We start from the raw sequence: 21066 nt of genomic DNA on the forward strand, positions 1-21066 counted from the left end.
TTCCTTAACTTTTCCCCCGATATTTATCACCCCGATGACACGTTTCACCATTATACACGCACATACGGTGATTATTTCTTAGGAAATCATTGGTACCAATACATTTTTGAGAATTCATCGTAGGTCTCGTCCGCTTATTTTTAGTCAGAAACTCTTGACATATTTGAAGACTCTTTACGCCCAATTTTGAAGATGATACATATCATAATAATAATAATAATAATAATAATTCGAGGTTCTTACATACCGCTTTAGCACAACCTAGTTTGTAGGTCGTCTCAAAGCGGTTCACAAATTATTATCTGTGGTTATAGGGTCTTTGAAACCAGCCAATAACTTTTTCAACTCCATGGGGAGCATACAGCCATTGCTGCCATTTCGGCGCTCACAGCTAGCATTCTACAATTCTAGCACTGCAAAACCACGTACTCATTTACAGCTGAGGAGACTGGAACAAGCGGAGTAAAGTATCTTGCTCAAAGATACAACAGTTCGATCCTTTAATGTACATCAAAAATAGGCCATGATTTGAACCGGATGTTGCTTTTTAAAGAACATGTTTCAGCTTAGCGATCGGTAGCGGGTTTTGTTATCCCTGGAACCAATCAAATGGGTAACCGCTTGTTTTTGATTTTGTAATGACACATTCCAAGGTTCTAATTAAATGCGTATCGGGAGCGACAGTTTACCACACCACCGACATTATGTCCTGTCAAGGCAGGGTTAAGTCAAGTTACAATGCAAACATTCCCCCGTAAGCTTCACAGTTTGATCTTCCTGTTGAACAGCATAGTACATAAGGGTAAAATTGAATCGAGGACTCCATAGTCCGAATTATTCTGACGTTTTATCGACTTTTTTCATATCGGTTTGTCGTCGGTTAATCGACGACATACCGATATGAAAACAGTCGATAAAACGTCAGAATAATTCGGACTAAGGACTCCAATACTTAATTTTGCTATGGCATGTCAACTTATTAGAGTCTCAGTCTGATGTATTGTGGAACACTTGGTATTTAAGAATTGCATCATGTACCTAGCAAATAATAATGACAAACATATTGAACTACATGCTGTATATGTGTAACTGCTTGGACGACATGAAATAACACTATAAGAGCTAAACACGCCATTTTTCCGTGCATTGACTTGGATACATTACAGGATGCAAGTGGTAACTATAGGCATATCTTTATCGTATATTGGTTAGAAGAAGTTACGAAGCAAGTTGCAATAAAAGTTATCAAACATCCTCGAAATCAAGGAGTTAGGCACGTGCACCCTGCGTTACTCCGGGAGAGGTACATTAAGGTAAACAGATCTTTGCTAAAAATGTAGCAATCGATAATAAAATAGCGAGGACTGGAAAAAGTCCCCCTTTCCTACTAAAATATGTATACGTCTAAAATCTTGACCTCGACGATGGTATACAGACGACCTTACATGAGTGTCCGTGTCTATTGCACGAGCATGCATAATTTTAAGAGTTTTTTTTTTAAACAAAATTATGTGTTATCAGCTGACGCAAACCAAAGTACATGTACTAGTATTATCATAGTATTGTCTTTTCGCGCAGTGCCAAGCGGTTCCATTTATTTTTAATAATGACCAGTTTTAAATGAAATGAAAAAATAATGACAAAATATACATTTAAAATTCATTTAATTAATGGCACAAACATTAGAATTCACCAGACAAAAATACAGTTAATAAAGTTTACAATTTGGACTCATCGTAACGCCTTCAGGTTGTATTACACGTGTGTGGTACCGTATTTATGACATGGCCGTATGATAAAATGGGTTGGTCAGTTATGTGTTAAAAAAACCCGTAAGACATGTTTGAAGTTTATAGTGTGAATCGAGGAGACGAGCTTAACCATATCAAACTTGTATCTCAGATTATTTCCGCCACAGTGACCAGATCGACTTTCGGTAAAAATGACACCCCAATATGATCATATTCATTGGGGGTGTATTTTTTTTACCGAAAGTCGATCTAAACCCCTAAAACATGTAAAATTACTCAGAACACCTTAGTTTAGGTTCAAATATAGCTGTAACAAATTCTCAGGTCCCTGTGATTTCCCCAGAGTGCAACAAAGTATACTAAATACTCTTCGTAAGAATATAAACTCATCGGCCATTAATAGGAAAATTGTTTTATAGATAATATATCTTTTTATTCTCGCCTAACTTCGTCTTGGCGTAACTCTTTGTTGCCAATATCATGGTTATTTGGCTTTAAACAGACACATCAACAGTTAATAACCGCTTAAATCCCGCATACTTAAATATTTAATATTATATTAAAATTAAAATTTTGTCACAACACTATAAATTACTCAAACAAGAAACCCTTTTATATGTAGATAAGAACTTGAACTATTTACGCGTTGTTTATACCTGTGTAACCAAAACTGTTGAAACATGAATATTAATTTATCATTCGGGCTGTGCTTGCTCCAAATTCGCAACAATGTGTGAGAATAAACCCACAGATGAGAAGAAAAAATTGTTGAAAGTTACAAAAATTATGAAAAAAATGTCTCATCATGCAAAATATCTTATGGCTTGATGGCGTACTCTTTTAAACCAGCGTCAGGTTTAACGATGAACATAAAATAACCTCTTACTTATCTTCAAAGTTCTTATCATGCATTTCAACAAACGTTACTGTGCCTCTAGCTTAAATCTTTTTACCGGGCCTTATCCAAGAACTGGGCCCGTATTCATGAAACCGTTCTCATGCTCAAGCATGGATTTTGTGCTCCAGCCTATAGGGTTTGTTTCGTTGATAAATTAATAATGCAATCTTATTTTGTCAATGATTTGGAAAAAGCTTGAAGATGCTTTAAGCCAAATACTGTTCGTTTGACATGATTTAAGTGAGTTACAAGAAAGTCGGTTTGAGCACAGAATCTATGCTTGAGCGTGAGAATGGTTTCATGAATACGGGCCCATGTGTTGAACATAGTAATGGACATTTTTTAGGATAAATTATATCATTGGCAGTCCGTTTCCAACTCTCGTAAATACATATTGTCTGTTGTTGCTACCAGATTGGTTGAGATTAAAGTTTGAAAAGTTCAGTTTATTGATTTTTAATTAAAATAAAGTTTTTTAAAAAAAAATTGCAAGCTTCTAACGCAAAAATTCAAAGAAATCTGTATCAATGAACAATGGATAGTCTGCATACAGAAGTTACATTCACTCAATAACCATTTTCGCTATCTATTCAATTAACACGTGCTCAGCGAGAGTTCTCACCTCATAACCTGACCAAAATGGAAGAATGTTCCTTTAATAAGATTTTTAATATTCAATTAATTATAACTCGTGATATCTGGAGTTATCACTTCATAACAATCAATTTGAAGACTGTTCCGTTAATATTGCTTTTATATATTTTCGTTTTGTTTCTTGACATTTAGACGCTGCCAGAACTACTGTTTGTATGACCGTATTGTTGTGAGTAGCTATACGTAAGATGGCGGCGTCGGAACGTATGATAACCTCCGAACTCCTGATGAGAAAAACACGCGCTCTTCACAGACAATGCGGCTGATACTGTGAATTTTTTAAAAGTGCGCGATAGAAAGGGTAAGCCGTGCCAATGCGCGTGTATTTACGGTAGAGGTGAAAAGCGCGTTCGCTGTTGAGGCTTACAGTCGCAGCTCGCCTCTGGGACCTATCTAAACCCGATAAAGTTCTCAAAGTATAATGTCAGATGACAATAACATATGCATGACGTAGAAGAAACGATTTAGCCTCTTTTATGATTCATTAAATAAAATACCAAATGTTTATGCTAGCCTGAATTGCCAACTATATATGTATTTTTAGCATATAGAATCCCTGCTATAGGTAATTACGATATGTTCTTTTTGAATAATTATTACATAGTGTCTTATTCAAAAAACATATATCACTTATATTGTATCCATACATTTATGGATGGTTAGAGTAACATAAATTGAAATTATATCAAAATTCTGTGTTTAACGTTGGATCAACTATTACTCGTTTGTATTTTGCTGCTAGTAGCGTGTGAGAGGCTGTGTTTCAGAGGTACCTGCTGTTTGTAGCTTATTCTGCGATACACCGGAGCAACAGGAAAGGGGTTCAATTTACTTGTAATAAAGATAAGAGACAGCCACGCGGGCCGTGTCGGTCTGCCGTTGTGTGGAGCAACATTATACAACCTGGGCTATAGGAGGGGGAACAGGAGATCGGTGTAGCAGACCGCATACCCATCACCGTAACACGATTGATACAGACGCTGCTTCTCACCAGTGCCAATTTACTCACGGACAACACACAAGTAGCAACAGAGTGACCCCACAATTTCGATAAAGTCTTTAAACAATATGAGAGATTTTTAACTTCGTGTGTCTGCTGGTTCAAACCGAGAAGATACAGTATGGAACCCTCTCAGGGTTTAAGGAATATGACTAAATCTAAGGAACTATGGCGACAGATCCGACTGGAAATGAAGCAGGTGATTCAGAGTTATTCCACCTTTCTCCTGATCCCCGTGGTCATCTCTGCCATCCTCTTGATTGTCTTTTTCTGGAGGCGTTACCTGCGCTGGACCGTCCCGTGTCAAAGCTCGCGCCTGCTCAACGGTAAAACCGTCATCATTACAGGTACGATGATTCCGTGAGTAACATGTGTTCTCACCACATGTGATGTCATTACCACAGGTATGACGTCATTGCTACAAATATTTACACAACAGGTGTGACTTCATTGCTACAGGTATTTTCAACACAGATGTAACGTTATTACTACAGGTAGTTTACACCCCAGGTGCGACTTTATTATCACAGGTAAAAATCAAAATCATTATAGCAGGTTCTTTTCACAGGTGTGACGTCATTGTTACAGATAGTTTCAGGTGTTATATCACCATATCAGATACTCTCACCAATAGTATTACGTCAAGAAGACAGAGTCATCACCAAATGTGTGATATCCTAATAAGAGGAATGCGCACCGCAGGTGTGACATCATTAATATTAATACTCCTAAGTTGTGACGTAACTACCACAGTAACTTTCTCAACGGTGTGACGTCATTAATACAGATACAAGTTTTCTCACCTTAGGTATGACATCATCAAAATAGGTGTTCTCATCATTGTATGACGTCATCATCAATCATACCATAAGCTTATGCGAGGATGTAACAGACAAGTCAAAGTTTACTTTTGCAGTACAGACAAAATGTAAATTATCAAGAAAATATTTCTATTTATGACATTTTTACCTTTAGATATACACTTATTATTTCGTTACTTGTAGTTCATTTACTTTATTTATTAACATTGCTTAATTTTGAGTAATACATTCATGTCATATGCTTAGATATTTCTTTCTATGACAATTTTACCGTTAGATATACACTTATTATTTCGTTACTTGTAATACATTTACTTTATTTATTAACATTGCTTAATTATGAGTAATACATTCATGTCATATGCAATATGTCTTTACACCTTTTTAGTTCTTTTCTTTTTTTTCTTTTTTTTTTTTAATAAACACGTGGATGATTTTATGAACATGCCATTCCATCGGTTTAGAGATGAAATGTTCACAGATTATGTCGACTTTATTTAACAATTGTGTTGTCATATCACCGCACTTTTCGGAGATATAGTAACCGCGTTTTTAGGGTGTTAGTGCTCGGGTGTGACATCAGATTGCCACTTGGTAAATTCCGTCTTTGCGTATTGCAGAGTTATCTTCTCTTGTGAGCAGGTATTGATTGTTACGTCATTGGTTCGTGTGAGAAAATTACGCCGTTTTCTCAAAAATTGATGACGTTACTCTCACAAACAAGTGACGTAACAATCAATACCTGCTCACAAGTGCAGATAACTCTGCAATATGAAAAGACGGAATACTTTCTAACATTGCCAATACACGAAACCTCAAACGAGGCTTAATGGTAAGTAAACTTAATGATTATAAATGAATTGTATATCCCATTAAAATTTTTGAAAAACTGTAAGTTGACTCTATTTGCTCTTTTTTGTATAAACAGGTATTGTCAAACAAACCATAATTTGAACATAATTGCAACATGTCTATAGATTATGTCGGCAACGTTTTCAAATTATGTTGACCTGCGTTACTCGTAATTTTTGAGTCTATGGCAGAAATATGCTACCATACGTTCTTTCTTACGTAACCAACATTTAAAATGACACCACGCACTTGGCTAACATTTCAACGTTTACACATGGCTGGTTTCTGTTTTTAACTTGAAGTGGAATTTGATATATCTGGATAACGTGTGGTGTTTCAACTAGAGCGTATATCATTAAACCTACATCTTATATCTCCCACAGTCTAACCTGTCTACCAAGTTTAGAAGATAAAACAACTAAAAAATTTTTTCAGTGAATTTCCCCTGTCAAATAACGTTAATTAATTTTTGCATTGTCTTGCAGCCTAATAATCGGACACTGATTATGATGCTGTGCATGTACAATTCTGGCTTTGCAACACTAGTAGAGTGTGGGCTTTGTAACGTAAAGGTTCTGAGTTCGAACCATGCAGTTATTAATTTTTGTTTTAATTCACACTTTCAACTTTCGAACACTGTAAAATACACAGGAACATGTGATTTGTATGGAATACTTTTATTGAAAAGAACTTAAACATATTTTACAATAGTAACAATGATAGTAATATAGCTGAACTTGCTGGTACCATTTACCGTAAGAAATCACGTAAGTAACGATGTATAAGTATGTTATAAGGCTTTAAGGCTGATGTCTTACAATGTAATTTAATAGTTTACCGACATGAACGAACATGTCAAACTATTTTGCTTGCGACCAAACTGAATGGTAAAACGTGACATTATCTAACTATTATGTTCATCTAGGACATGTTTTTTCAGCTGTTGAGTGGCGTTTCGGCTCCAAATTAACATAGTTGTGCATATATAAAACCACAAAAGTCACAGTTAAATCCCCCGACAACATATGTTATCGGTATATCAATGTAAAACCCAGAGCCTTGTGACTAATGAGTAGATATACTTTATATGAAGTTTCCTTTCGTAACATTGAGTGTTGTTATGGAATGCTAGTTATGTAATACATTATCACACGTTTTCATTTACAATGTAACTAACATGTCTAGCGCATTAACATGTTCACAGAATGTTATGAAATAGCCCCATAACAAGTTGATTTAATAATGTAGGTCATCTAGCCTTCGTTTAATAGGATTTATGTGGTTTTGCATGGCAACATCTATCTGGATTTGAGGCCAGAACCGCTATCTACAGCTAGTAAAGAGAATATTTGAAATGTATGTTACATAACATTCAGCTGGGTCACGAAAGATATTGACATGTTGTAATGCCGATGAACTATCTTTATGAAGACATCAGCCTTAATGCCTTATCATTGTATGATTCAATCCTAATAACTAAAGTTCAAGTTCAATATATACCCAAATAACATATCTGAATATCGATGATTGTTCTAGTTCTTTGGATAATTTCCATGGGCTTGAAATATAGGATGACTATACAATCTTTTGGGGCTTATTGGACCGTAAATACGAGACACGTATTAAGACTGTTGTCTGTATGGTGTGTCGCTGTACGTCGCGGTCATTGATTTCTGTTTACGTTAAAGTAGGTCAAAACACAAAATTAAAACTGAGTAAGAATAAAATAACTTATTTAAGCACAGAACACGTAAGTAAAAGTCTCAGTGCTATAATGGCCTGTGTGTAGTATAGTTACAAGATACAAGATACAAGAAACTTTATTTAACGTCACATACAGGTAAACAAGGAACATTAGCTCTTGGGATCTATTATTACGACAAGTTACTTCCACAGTAGCAGAAGTGTAGTGTTTAGGTTTAATCAGGAATTCACACTTTTAACTGGTGATTTACACTTTTAACTGGTGATTTACACTTTTAACTGTTGATTTACTCTTTTAACTTGTGATTTATGATTTTTAACAAGGCATTTACACTTTTAACTGGTGATTTATACTTTTAACTGGTGATTTACACTTTTAACTGGTGATTTATGCATTTAACAAGGGATTTACACTTTTAACAAGGGATGTACACTTTTAACTGGTGAATTATACTTTTAACAAGGGATTTATACTTTTAACAAGGGATTTACACTTTTAACAAGGGATTTATACTTTTAACAAGGGATTTACACTTTTAACAAGATATTTACTCTTTGAACAAGGGATTTACACTTTTAACTAGACATTTATACCCCTGTCATATTTGTATTCGTAAGAATGTGGAAATAAAGGATGTCTAATCAACTTGATATTTTATACCAACAGAAGGGCAGCAAAAGTATTAACGAATCTTAGGAAATTACAATGTTAAAATTTTGTTGATTTTTTCCTCCAATTAACTTACCATGGTTAAATTTCTAAGACACATGAATAATATATATATATATATATTGTCAACAGAAGTGCTGGATGATTGTCTAATTCTGTACTGAATTTCATCAGTCTAGGACGAAAATCTCTGGAAAATCTATAGAGATACAAATAACTAATAAAGAACCAAGTGGGAAAATAACGTTACATGAAAAACTTAAAATACTGTCACTGTATACCGACATAATTCTAATAATATTGCGTAATATCCATAGATTGTGTCGACCCTTTTAAGAAGTATGTCAACATACGTCACTAGTAACTCGTGAGTTGGTGAAATCATCATCATCGATGCTCCCGGGATTTATTCTCCCTTGCGCTCGCTGCACAATAGGAATTTGTAATAGTAAAATTGAATGTACGCTGCTAGCAATTTGATTGGTCTGTGGTAAAACAAAACAAACCCTGACCAACCGCTAGGCTCGTACTGACAACGGGCTTCAAAGACAGTCAATTTTACCGTTACGCTACCGCGATAATCTATTGATGTACATCAAAGGATCTAACTAGTCTTCCTGTCTCATCCACAAGGTGGCGCAGACTGAGCCTTCGATTTTGCAATGACATATACCAGGGATTCAGAGAATGTGAGTGAGCAAAACTCCTGGAGAATCGAGGATGGGCAGAACTATGACACCATAGAGGAGTGATGTTTTGCAGACAATGTCGTATGCATGGCACGATATGCCATGTACACTTGTTGTAGAGAAACACGATTCTCTGTTTCTCCGAGATTAGTCTTGTTTCACGAGTGCTAAACGCTGGGAAACTCGAGCGAGCGAGACAGACGCGATCATTATCCAATGAGACACTCTGTTACAGAGATGATGTATAGTAATATTGTATACAACGGGAACTTAAGTATTAGGTGTAACATGTACAAGTGAAATTATCCTAGCCATCAGCGTTAGATAAGCGTTCGTCACGGTCTGTTTCATACTGTTAGGTTGATACAGGTAAGAAGGAAAGCAAAAGTGCTCGAGAACGGGAAAGGGGTGTAGAATTGGCAGACGAAATGATAATGAGTTTCTCATTTGTACAAGTTAAGATATTTTTTACAACTACGGTACAATCGTACCAAAACAATTTCATAACTCCAATGTTTATCACAGACAGTAGTCGTTGGTTTGTTTGCTTGTATTTCCTTACGGCACATTAACACAAGTCGGGGCCACAAGTGAAATCAAACGAACTACAATAAAACCTGTCTAATACAATCCCTTAATATAAAGACACTCGTCCTACAGGTTTATTCTTATTACTTATAACAATCTACCTATACCACTTTGAATTACAACATGGCGTTTTTGACATTCTAAAAACACTTTCTTTGAACCTGTTTGCTGTCGAATTAAAAACGTAACATTGTTACTATAAAGAAAGACCTTAAACTTACTTAACGTTTAAAAAGCTAACAAAGGTCACGGAGCACATTTACTTTTTAAGCACACAAAGAACCACGCCATTGTTTATGTGGCTTTAAGACAAATTCTTACAAATGTAAGCGACAGTTTTACCATTAATTAAATTCGATTTTCCCTTGGCAATCATACATACTCTTCTCGACGAAATTAAAAGAAGATAAAATAACCAAAATTAAAACAAAAACAATCCGCGTGGTAAACTGATCTGGTACCGCGATAAAAGGGTACTTAAAATTACATGTTTATTTATGAGCACATTTTAACGTGAATAAAGAAGTCACGAATGTGTATGGGAAATGTGTATTATGAGAAATTTCGTAGTTGGTGTTGTTCGCGTCGATACCAGTGTTACCACATTATTGCATAAGATGTTGCCGAATCAAACGTGTCTGGTGTTTATCTTTCATTCCAGGAATGATATGTGGTATCTATTACAACTTTAGAGATTAAAATTACCTCCTTTACCCATGATATAAGATTATATCCAACAGAACTGCATTGTAACAAGGATCTTTCAGGAAGGCGTTTGTTGATAAGTCGATAATACATGTCACCAGGTTATGTAATGTGATGAGTGAAATCGGTAGATTCATGCCTTTTAGTTTAAACTTAATATTTTTTAACTTTGTAAATTGTCATGACGACCAATATTTTGCTGCGCGTTTGCGTTTGTTATTTGGTATTTGGACCTAGGAAATTTCCCTTCGAATTTCGAGATCTTTAGATACATAGGAACGTAGCTTTCTTTATACATATTTTTGTCTATGACTATGTCTCACACTGTAATAACTTGCGTTTGAAAATTCTTTTGTTTCGTTTTTTCGCCAAAGCATTTGCTTGGTTTCCTTGATTGTTTGGGGAATGTTTGCCCTCCATTTCCGATATTTATCAGAAGGTAGGTAAAACGTAAAATACACCATCTTAATATCATATTGTATTCGTTGTTTCAGGAGCATCTGGGGGACTAGGCAAGTCTACAGCGTACGACCTTGCCAAGAGGGGCGCCAAGGTCATCCTTGCCTGTCGGAACATGAAGAAGGCAGAAGCAGTAGCCAGGGCAATACGCATGAAGACACATAACGATAACGTGTACGCATACTACATTGATCTTGGATCTTTGCGCACCGTGAAGGACTTTGTACAGGATTTTCAGAAGAATGAACCAAAACTGGACGTTCTAATTAATAACGCGGGTGAGTCTCTTAGAAACCATACACATTATTGACTTCAATAAATGCAACGCAACATTGAGTAAATTAATTGAACAATGCGATTCAACTGAACCCTATTTTTTTTTTAAATAATGAAGAAAAATAATTGAAATTACATAAAAAAAGTTGAATAACATATGCAATAATAACCGAACATCACGGCGAAGAATAACTACTGCCCCTTTAACATGAACACATACGATAGAGCCATTTTTCTTGTTAAAAATCCGTTGTATCAATCAGCAACCGAATTGAAATTGCTTTGACAAAATACGTCACTGTGCAACTCTGCATCGTTAAGTTACACTGCGTCACAGTGCTATTCTTAACCAATGAAAAAGCCGCTGCGGAGGAGTGAGGAACCATTTAGTGGTCATTGGGGAAATAATCATAAACACTATATCCTTGTTGCTGTCGTAAGAAAACCCATTGATATACATTGACATTTGTCCACAGCTTACTTGGGGCCTCGGGCCACGACAGAGGACGGGTACGAAAGGAGTTTCGGGGTAAACTATTTGGGCCATTTCTACCTTACCTACCTGCTGAAGGACAGACTAAAGAAATGCGCCCCAAGTCGTATCGTCAATGTATGTTCGGACTCCTATGCAAAGGGCAAGCTCGAGTTCGAAGACCTGGCGATGAAGAACTACGACATTTATGGCGCATACGCGCGCAGTAAACTGGCAATAGCACGGTTCACAGTGGAGGCGCATAGGTGCTGGTTTCCTGACGTTGTGCTCGCCTACGCTGTGCACCCAGGTATGATAAAGATTGTTTGTACCTTGTTTTGACAAGGGTCTGACATCCCTGTAATGACCAATTGCAAGTTAATATTCTTTTAATTCAATTTATTACCAATTGCACAATATATCTTGTTTAAGAACAGCGACATTCCCCAAGTTTTCGAAAAGTCTGTACAGTGTCGGAGAACACATGTAATAATTAACTCCATAATTGTAATGCATGCAGTTAGGTAACACTTTACAACCCTAATGAAATGATAAAGCCGAGGAAAAACTAGGGGCATCGTGGAAGATTCGTCGGGAAGATTATTGTTTAATAACGTGCTCATGTAAGGATTTTTGATAACCAGTTTGATATCAATAGCAAAAATCAAATTATCACAGTATAATCTCAAAAGAGAAGTATGATTGTATTTACATACTTGACACTGAGATTGTGCACTGCATATCAACTTGGATATAAATCCCAATACACACACACGCACACAAGCACAAACACAAATGTTATCTTTGGTTTATTTAAAATTAAGACGGTGTCCACAGACGATGGGATCACTAAGGGGCACTTTAACTCATCAACCCATACACATTTAAACTGGACTTTGCCCAGTCTTTTACTTGGTAAAGTTACAAAGTTGACTTTAGGGGTGTATAAGCTAACGTGCTATATTGCTGACACCGACCTGGCTGGTATGAAACGGTAAACTTAATCAAAGTCCTTTTTTTCTAGTACACCTTTTGTTTGTCGAAAATAACGATAAGGTTTGGAAATAAAGTCTTAATGGAAAACAACAGTATATAAAGAAATGTCTAGGTCACATTTATATATTGTATAATAACATTGCACTAGCGATATAGCATGCATGTAACATTAATAAGTGCATGCGTACAACTAAACATTGTATAGTGTCCATGTTTCTGAAGTACGATGGTAGTGCATGCACCAATCCAAAATAATAAATCATAAAAATAATTAGTTTTCAAAATTCTGTTGTGGAACATCCTCAATACTCCATGGATTACGTTTACCTCTTTCGCTTTCTGCATCCCTGGAGTATGTCAGGGAAAAAGCAAAGGCTCAGTGTTCGCCATCATGAGGACGAGACAAAAAACAAGGATGTACATTAAAAGAATCTTGCGGTCGCATAACGGTAAATTTGACTAGCCTTGAAGTCAGGCGCCGCTCCTTTGTAATCCTCAAAGGACAGATGTAAGCCTAGCGATTGATCAGGTTTATTTTTACTCCAGACAAATCAAATAGCTTGCCGCGTGCCTTCAATTTAGCTATGACATATTCCGGGGGTGCAGAGTGTGAAAATGAGTGTTGACCCTGGAGTATCGAGGAGGGTTGTGCGAGAGCATGGTATTTGACAGTTTTATAATTTACATAAAGGATACGGATAATGCGACGTAATATAACGTCATATCAAGAGAACAGAGTTATTATGATTTGTGTCAATGTCTTATTCAGGCTGTGTCCACACGGAACTACTGAGGAACTGGCCTGGAGTTTTCGGAGAGGTGTTGCGGGCAGCTGCGAGGTTTCTGTTCAAGACCCCAGAGGAAGGATGTCAGACAATTGTCTATTGCGCAGTGGCGGAAGGCATTAGAGACCAATCCGGAAAAATGTTTGAGAACTGTAAACCACTGAAAACGAAAGATTTTGTAAAAGATAAAGCTAAAGGTCGACAACTGTGGAATAAAAGCTTACGCTTATGTGACTTAGACGAGGAACCTGATGTCTCTGACGACGAGCCTACACCGGAAGTAAACAATGTCAAGGTCACTGGTGAACAGGACGAGACAGGTGCACAACACCTTGCAAATCCGGAAGGAAAGAAAGAGAAATAGATAAATGAATTTAGTTATATGCGTGTGAATGAGTGAGCAGCTGTTAGACTAAATGCGCATGCTCGTTGTTACTGCTATTTATCATTTCAATGTTAGGTAGAGATAAGATTGTGTGTGAGTGTTATATAGCTGTCACTTATACATTTGTAAGGTAGGTGCAGGATTTCGCTGATTGTTGGCTCCATTATGTTACAAGCAGTGTTTCTTATCTACTGAAAGGATGTTATTACGTTGAATGTTGCATTATGTATGCCATTCAAAGTCACACAAATGATTACTTTAACCTATTTACTTATCAACGTTATGTTGTTTTGCGTATTGCAGAGTTATCTTCTCTTGGGAACAGGTATTGATTGTTACGTCATTGGTTTGTGCGAGAAAATAACGTCGTTACAAACAAGTGACGTAACAATCAATACCTGCTCCCAAGAGAAGATAACTCTGCAATACGCAAAGACGTTAGTAGTAACAAACCAAATGAGTCCGTCCACAATTGACATTTGCGCTTTTGTTTGAAACATATTTCATGAACACGTTCAGTCGTGAAACCATAATAATGATTTAAAATGCATTAATGTTAGTGGAACGCTTACACTATTGCTATAGTATGGTATTGTTTGCCTCTGTATCGAGTAACCAATGACAAACATTCTCTCACTGTGGCGGATCCTAGGAACAGGGATGCGTTCCAGCCTCTTTTCTTTCTCCCCTTTGAAATAATGTATCGATATTCACTCTGATAAAGTTTACTTTGGACATCCGAAATAAATGTGGGACCTCTTTCGGAAAAGCTGGGTCACCGCTTCTGACGTCAGATTGTTCCCATTTCAATCAAGGGAAATGGTTATTAACATATCATAAAAGAGTGTCGTTATGTCAAAATTAATAATTTTGCACTACCTTAGATGTGTAGTGTTTAGATGTGGGGAAATATAAAATGTTTACTGTGTTATGGCATTTTTACATAACAGGTGATACCTAAAATTGTTGATATATCAATGTAAACAAATATGGGGATAACTAAGATTGTTGATATAAAAGCAATTATGCAGATGATTTAGAATATTGATATATGTTGATATAAAAAAGGGGAAACGCAATTATGCAGATGATTTAGAATATTGATATATGTTGATATAAAATAAGGGGAAAACTTCTTCATTAGTGCTATGAATACAACGAAAACTATATGATTCGAACTGTTGTCTGATATATCATTTTTAAAATTGAAAAAAGGGCAAATGTTATATTGGTGCAATCAATTTTAAAAACATTAGAAAACTCTTGCTGTGAACTGAAGGCAGTTTTGGAGCATGTGTTCCACATAGTGAGAAAAGTTTAGGTTTATGGTATACATCGAAGTGGAAATATATAAGATATTTCAGGTTGTTGCTCATACAAATCTGTACAACTGCGATAAAAGATTGGTTTTGGAATTTGTATACAGATAAATTCCGCCGAGTGATAAAATGAGAGTTCGCCAGTCAGTCAAGTCTTTTACAAAGCCAACATCTTGTTATATGGAATGTATTTTCCACGCTTACAGGAAGGGCAACCAACTCTGTGTTTTGATTGACTGGACGTGCGTTATATATACAGGTAATTAAAGGAGGACGCTGACTGTGGTAATCACCGATTGATAATGCTAACATGAGGGCGTTAACCCAGTGAATCCACGATAGAGCACCATAACTGATAACGGTGCTGACGAGAGACCGATTTTGGAAAGCTCATGCACTGGGATTGATACTAATGTTAACTAAGGAAAACGTGTCATTTCACCAAATATTAAGGGTCTTTCGCCCGAAGGTAATTGATTTAAGATTAATCAGAATGTTGATATACAGTCTTCCGTCGTGCTATCTGTGTAGGCTTATTTTTTTCTGCATCGATGTTTGGCATGTAGCTTTTTATTAATACATCTTCGCCCCGATTAAGTGGGTGTTTGTTGACATGGCGAATTTCTCATGCCAGCTGGGTGCCATTGCTCCCTCGCGAACATGTTTTTGTGTAATTGGCACCTGAGCGGTTACCACCGCGTATTTGTTTGGTTAATTAAATATCCTTTTCCCTATTTCTTGTAAACATGTATTTAATTAATAAAACAAAACAAAAACAATCTCATTAAATAATGGAATAACATTTTTTTTTCTGTATATAATTATCGATTTCGTTAATTTAGCTAGCTAAAAGTCTGATTAGGTTGTAATTCCATTTACTATGAATTTAAAATTTGAAGCTCTCTATATTTCAATGAAATATGTAAGTATATTTTATGCTAATTCAAAAAACATGCTGTATTGATAACAGCGGTTTAGCAGCTTACTTCGGTATGATTTATATTGTAAGACCGACTAAACTATGGTTTATATTGAAATGCCATTGTATTCACTTGTGCCTAGACCGAGCTATCTCGACAATTGTGCCTTCAGTTTTGTATACATATATTTAATATTTTACTACACCTTTAGACGGTTTAAAAAATATATATATATATACTTCAAATCACTGATTTTCTTTTGCGGATATTTATTTGTTGCAACTGTTTTCTCATTGAATTATTTCCGAGGGAGTTAATTCACAAAAAAGAACACAATTTGTTATCATTTCTTTGTTTTATGATGACTTTAACAAATATAAGCAAGTCATTTAAATCCATAATTGTCTCACTTCGCGAACTAATGCAAAAATAATTATTTGGTGATATGTTAGGTGATTTGCTGTTGTTTATATACAGAGAGATAGGTGTCTACTTTATATGCAGTTTGCGGCTGTACAATGCAGTATTTTTAGAATATATTCTTGGCCCATATGTACAAAGTCTTGTTAGCTTAACGTGACGTTAACGCAAATGTTCAAAATGTGATTTTTGAGAAAATATCTTAAAATTTACATTTTTTTTTTGTGTTTGTTTTGAATTGTTCACTTTTTGAAAAAAAGTACAAGTTCAACTTGTTTCACTTACCACTCGTTAAGCTGATCAGGCTTCGAGTAATTCGGCCCTGGTTGTTGTTGTTACACTCTGCATAATCTTGTAGTATATATGTATATTTTACAGAAGAAAACATGCATGTGTTCTGTCATAAACCGTTGCGTATACACTGGTGTTATTAAGGGCAACATGCACATGATACAAATCATAAACATCACGTCAGAACACATATTGGTTTTGATATTTGACGCTGTATTTAATGGTTTTGAAATGCATGTTAATTATATACTTATACACTATGCAAGTTTGTGTCTTAAAATAAATGCAAAGGTTTTTTGTTGAAATGTTCTTTTCCTGCTGTGGTAATTGTTATATCAGACTCGGAGAGTTGATGGTAGCTTTATCGTCTGATATTAAACACACTCCGAGCGTGCCACCTAGCGGGAGTGTTATGCGCGCCAAAAGGTCAAAGGTGACACACAAATCGAACAACGTTTACAAAGAATGCATTCGCAGGTCTGGATGTCAGAAACCAATTGCTTGGTCCAAAGGGCCTATAATTTACGTGAAGGAATGTAATCGATGCACACGGGGTATCAGAAGAGCACAAAACACACGCTGTGTCATATTTGTTTAGATATGATATTCTTCTTCTGGCTAGGTAAAACACAGCATCTTTAGACACCTAAATGATCAATGTTACGTAAAGGTCGTTAGACTGGAACACATCATGTATACTCTGTTATAGATCACGCTCAGGGCCGGCCGTTTGTGTACAGATATATAGAGTTTTATCTGTTTGAGTTATAGCTCATGTAAATCAGTTTCTGATAAAACAGAGGGAATTAAACCAACATGTAATCAAAGATATGAAAACATTTATTGGACCCACTGTATAACAACAATAAATTAATGGTCATTAATGTATGGAGGTGCTCCTTCGAATTTCAAGATGTATGCTCCCGATATACCTCTGCACATTTTTTGCTCCTGAAATACATATGCACACTTGGATTTTCTCCTGACAGAATTGAAGGTTCGCAGACATTGATGAATATTTACATTTGCTCTGCATATTTCCACTGCAATGCACTTAGAAGGCACATGTTGTAGTGAGACTATACAAACATTTGCTATTGTGACGTCATCAATTTCAGTGTTGTCAAGACTTAATTTGCTGTTCAAAGCATAACTACTCTACCTAATTGTAGATATTAATAATGACTATTTCAGCAAATATTGTTATGGTCCTATAACACACATTTCTATTGCTGACAAAATTACTTTATTAAGTTTGTCATCAATAACAATGTGTGTTACAGGACCATAACAACATTTGCTAAAACATTCATTGCGTAATTATCAAAGAGCTACTCAGATCTACTGAGATAAAAGCCGGTCAATTGTACCGTTACGCTTCCGTGCGAACCGAAGGTCGAATTACTCGAGATTACTGCTTCGCATGATGTCGGAATGGTTGCAAGATAAGTCGTCTCTTATTATCCACAAAGGTGGCACGGATTTTGACTTATGTTCTGTTATGAAAAATAAAACTGCTCAGAGTAAAAATGTGAGATGGTGAGCGGATCTCTTGAAATTCGGAGATGACTGAATAGAAGTGCAAATGGTTTTATCTATTCTCATAACGTGTTTATCCCGAAAGAAACCAACAGGAAATCGTCAGCTATGTATTATAGACATGTTTTGCCTTCGTTTTAGGGAAACAGTGTTTTTTGCCATCGTTACATATGATTAATCGAGGTGAAACAAAGGACCATGTTTCCCTACAACGAGGGCAATACATGTTTTGCAATGACGCGTCATTATTGTCGTCTGCTTGAGAAATTAGGAACCTCGTTGTGGTTCTTCTGGCCCATCTTTCAGACGTGGCGAATGAAGAAAATTGGACAGGTAAATTCGAGCACGTGATGTTTTATGTTTAATATAAGCCAATCAGACACGAAGTTATACAAATATGTAGTCTATTGGTTTTTGACGTATCTATTGGCAGCCAACGGTTCAAGGTCTTAATGTTTACAAGATCTGTAGAATATAGGTTGTCTAAGTGCTGCAAGTTCATTGGGAATGACATTGTTGTGTCATTTGCATACTGTGATGGAATGTAAATTTAACCTATTACAATGTGCTGTACACATACTCAGAAAAAAAGTCTACACCTATGTGGCTTATATATGTGTTTTCATCTGTCAAGACACACAGTTGATATTTTCAAACATTTAAGTGATGCATCACTCCCCGTCAATACATACCAGCTTATTTTCTAAATCAATTGAAAAAAAATAAGGCTACAACAAATCTTGTATACTCTGTGTAGTAGGTTTGAAATATAATATTAACATTATTTGCCCAACCACGACAGTCAGACACTGTTTCCCGTGCAGTTTTTCCAGTACGCTCCGACCTTGAATCGTGGCTTGATAATAAATCTGTCAAAAGGCAAACTTCCCTCCCGACTGTTTACTCACATCCTTGTATCGTGCATCTGTCTGAATATCTCGGAGAAATAACCATCGGGTGAAGAGGTCCATGTGAAGTTTGTTTCTTTATGCATCATGCGATCTGTTAGCTTAACTGGTTTATCACAAAACAACCGTATTATGCATTAAATACACCTATAACATATTTATTAATGCCGCATGTTTTGACATACGTTGTGACGTCAGTATTACGACAACACATATTATGTCATTACAATGTGACATGGCACTGAAGACTGTAGAAATGAAATCAAAATGGCGGCATTGAAAACGATAGTATTAGAAGCCGTTTTATTACGAAAATTGTCTTTTATTTCTAATTGTTATATATGTGATAAAGATGATTTTGACATTTTTTTAAAGCTCGGCAGAGTCTATATCAAATGAAAATTGTTAACTCATTTCATATTTTAAATTTACTTAAAATTAACATATGAAAAAGAAAATCATTACTTGAGGTATAGCACAAACGTCAAGTAGTACCAATAAGGTCATGTGCTGTTGACATAAAAGCAAAGATGAAAGATAGTTTTAAAAAGTTCACTATGTGTTAAACAATCCAGTACAATTACAAATCTTTTAGTTTTATCTAGTAATTATAAAGTTAACTTAGAATATGCCGTTTTTGTATATTTATAAAAACATACATGGCAAACAAGTGTACTTTGATAACAGCGTTACTGGGCGTTTCAAAGCTTACATTCCAGGAAGTTTTTCCCAAAATGAATATTGTTGTCTGTTATAAGTAGCGGTTATGTTTTGGATTACTTAAAATACAAAATATGTATCTTTTCTCGCAAATTGATGTCGATTCGGTTACGCAATTCGGTTCTTCGTTGTTTTTTGATTTTAGGATTGAAATGCGTTTTTAATATTTCTGGTGATTTGCAACACAGTTTCGTTAAAACATTTTCAATTTTTAGCGATAGTGCATCTTTGTGAAATGTATTTCAATCGTCTTAGTTACGTCAATAAAAAAAAGCACAAAGAAAAAGTGTATTAAATCTTTCTCAGTGGTTTTCTTAGGTTCATTGAAAACGATTCGATGTATTTATAACAGCTACTGTTCTACTACTGTTTAAAATAGATTTTTTTGTTTGTTTGATATGATGGTCGACGTTTGTAATTATGCTAATTAATGTGCCTTATTTTATTTTAAATGACGTAAATTGAGCATGACGTTCCAGCAGGTCACATTATCATTCTGACAAAGGGACTAACCGGAAGAACCAAGAGAAACTCTACTAAAAAGAATGAGTAAGTAAGAAAGACAAGAAAACAGAGAGTTTAAGTGTTACTGGTATAGGAAGGTCGTTTATCATTTCTATAAATAACCAGTCGACAGAACAGTTCACGAGACCCAGCAGTGTTCTTTATCAGCTATAACTTGTGTATTTTAGCATATGTTTTAGTAATAATTAATCGATATTCAAGGAAACATATAGATCTCTTAATACGTTACAGCAGTCCATTATTTATAGGTACATTCGGACTCGCTGGCATGCAAATATTTTGCAACGATAGTTAACGTGGCGGTACGTCCTTCCCGAAAGTATCACAGTCAAACGGACAGCTAAGGATAGCTCCGCTAAGTAATGGTCAATGATCCCTCGGCCTTGGCAGATATGTTTTTAGCAATTGGTGATCTGACACATAACTGTTATCAATCCTTCGCTAACAGGATGTGTTTTACTCGTGAACGCACGCTGACCAGCTGTACGTTATAATACAAGCGGATGTTGCTCCCGCAGCATCATTAATCATTCACACGCAATGCACGCGCACACGTCTCTACAGAATGGTAAGTATGTGTTAAGTGCAGACGTTTGTAAAAGCGGACTGGTACAGACAATGCAAACTTGTATAATTGATAATAATTGAATAAACGACTAACATAACTAAATCTGAAGTAATCCTGTTCCAAGGGAGGCAGAACATTAGATATTTTTACA

The 21066-nt window shown here is 35.8% G+C and overlaps 1 protein-coding gene across 1 annotated transcript; it reads left to right on the forward strand.

Moving 5' to 3' along the window:
* The first annotated feature begins 4126 nt into the window (after positions 1 to 4126).
* LOC110461358 (retinol dehydrogenase 13-like) lies at positions 4127 to 14061 on the forward strand. The gene is made up of 4 exons (XM_021514804.1): positions 4127 to 4650; positions 10827 to 11069; positions 11544 to 11849; positions 13305 to 14061. The coding sequence occupies exons 1-4, from the start codon at positions 4425 to 4427 to the stop codon at positions 13682 to 13684; spliced, it is 1155 nt and encodes a 384-aa protein (XP_021370479.1). The 5' UTR covers positions 4127 to 4424; the 3' UTR covers positions 13685 to 14061.
* Positions 14062 to 21066: the final 7005 nt, after the last annotated feature.

Source organism: Mizuhopecten yessoensis, unplaced genomic scaffold, assembly GCF_002113885.1.
Source record: "Mizuhopecten yessoensis strain PY_sf001 unplaced genomic scaffold, ASM211388v2 scaffold10603, whole genome shotgun sequence".
Taxonomy (NCBI): Eukaryota; Metazoa; Mollusca; class Bivalvia; order Pectinida; family Pectinidae; genus Mizuhopecten; species Mizuhopecten yessoensis.

What these genes read in the sequence shown, in the direction of transcription:
- LOC110461358 (XM_021514804.1), top strand. Translation starts at nt 4,425, where the DNA reads ATGGAACCCTCTCAGGGTTTAAGGAATATGACTAAATCTAAGGAACTA. An exon ending in TAAAACCGTCATCATTACAG is followed by an intron (nt 4,651 to 10,826) that starts GTACGATGATTC and finishes TCGTTGTTTCAG; the next exon opens with GAGCATCTGGGGGACTAGGC. An exon ending in CGTTCTAATTAATAACGCGG is followed by an intron (nt 11,070 to 11,543) that starts GTGAGTCTCTTA and finishes ATTTGTCCACAG; the next exon opens with CTTACTTGGGGCCTCGGGCC.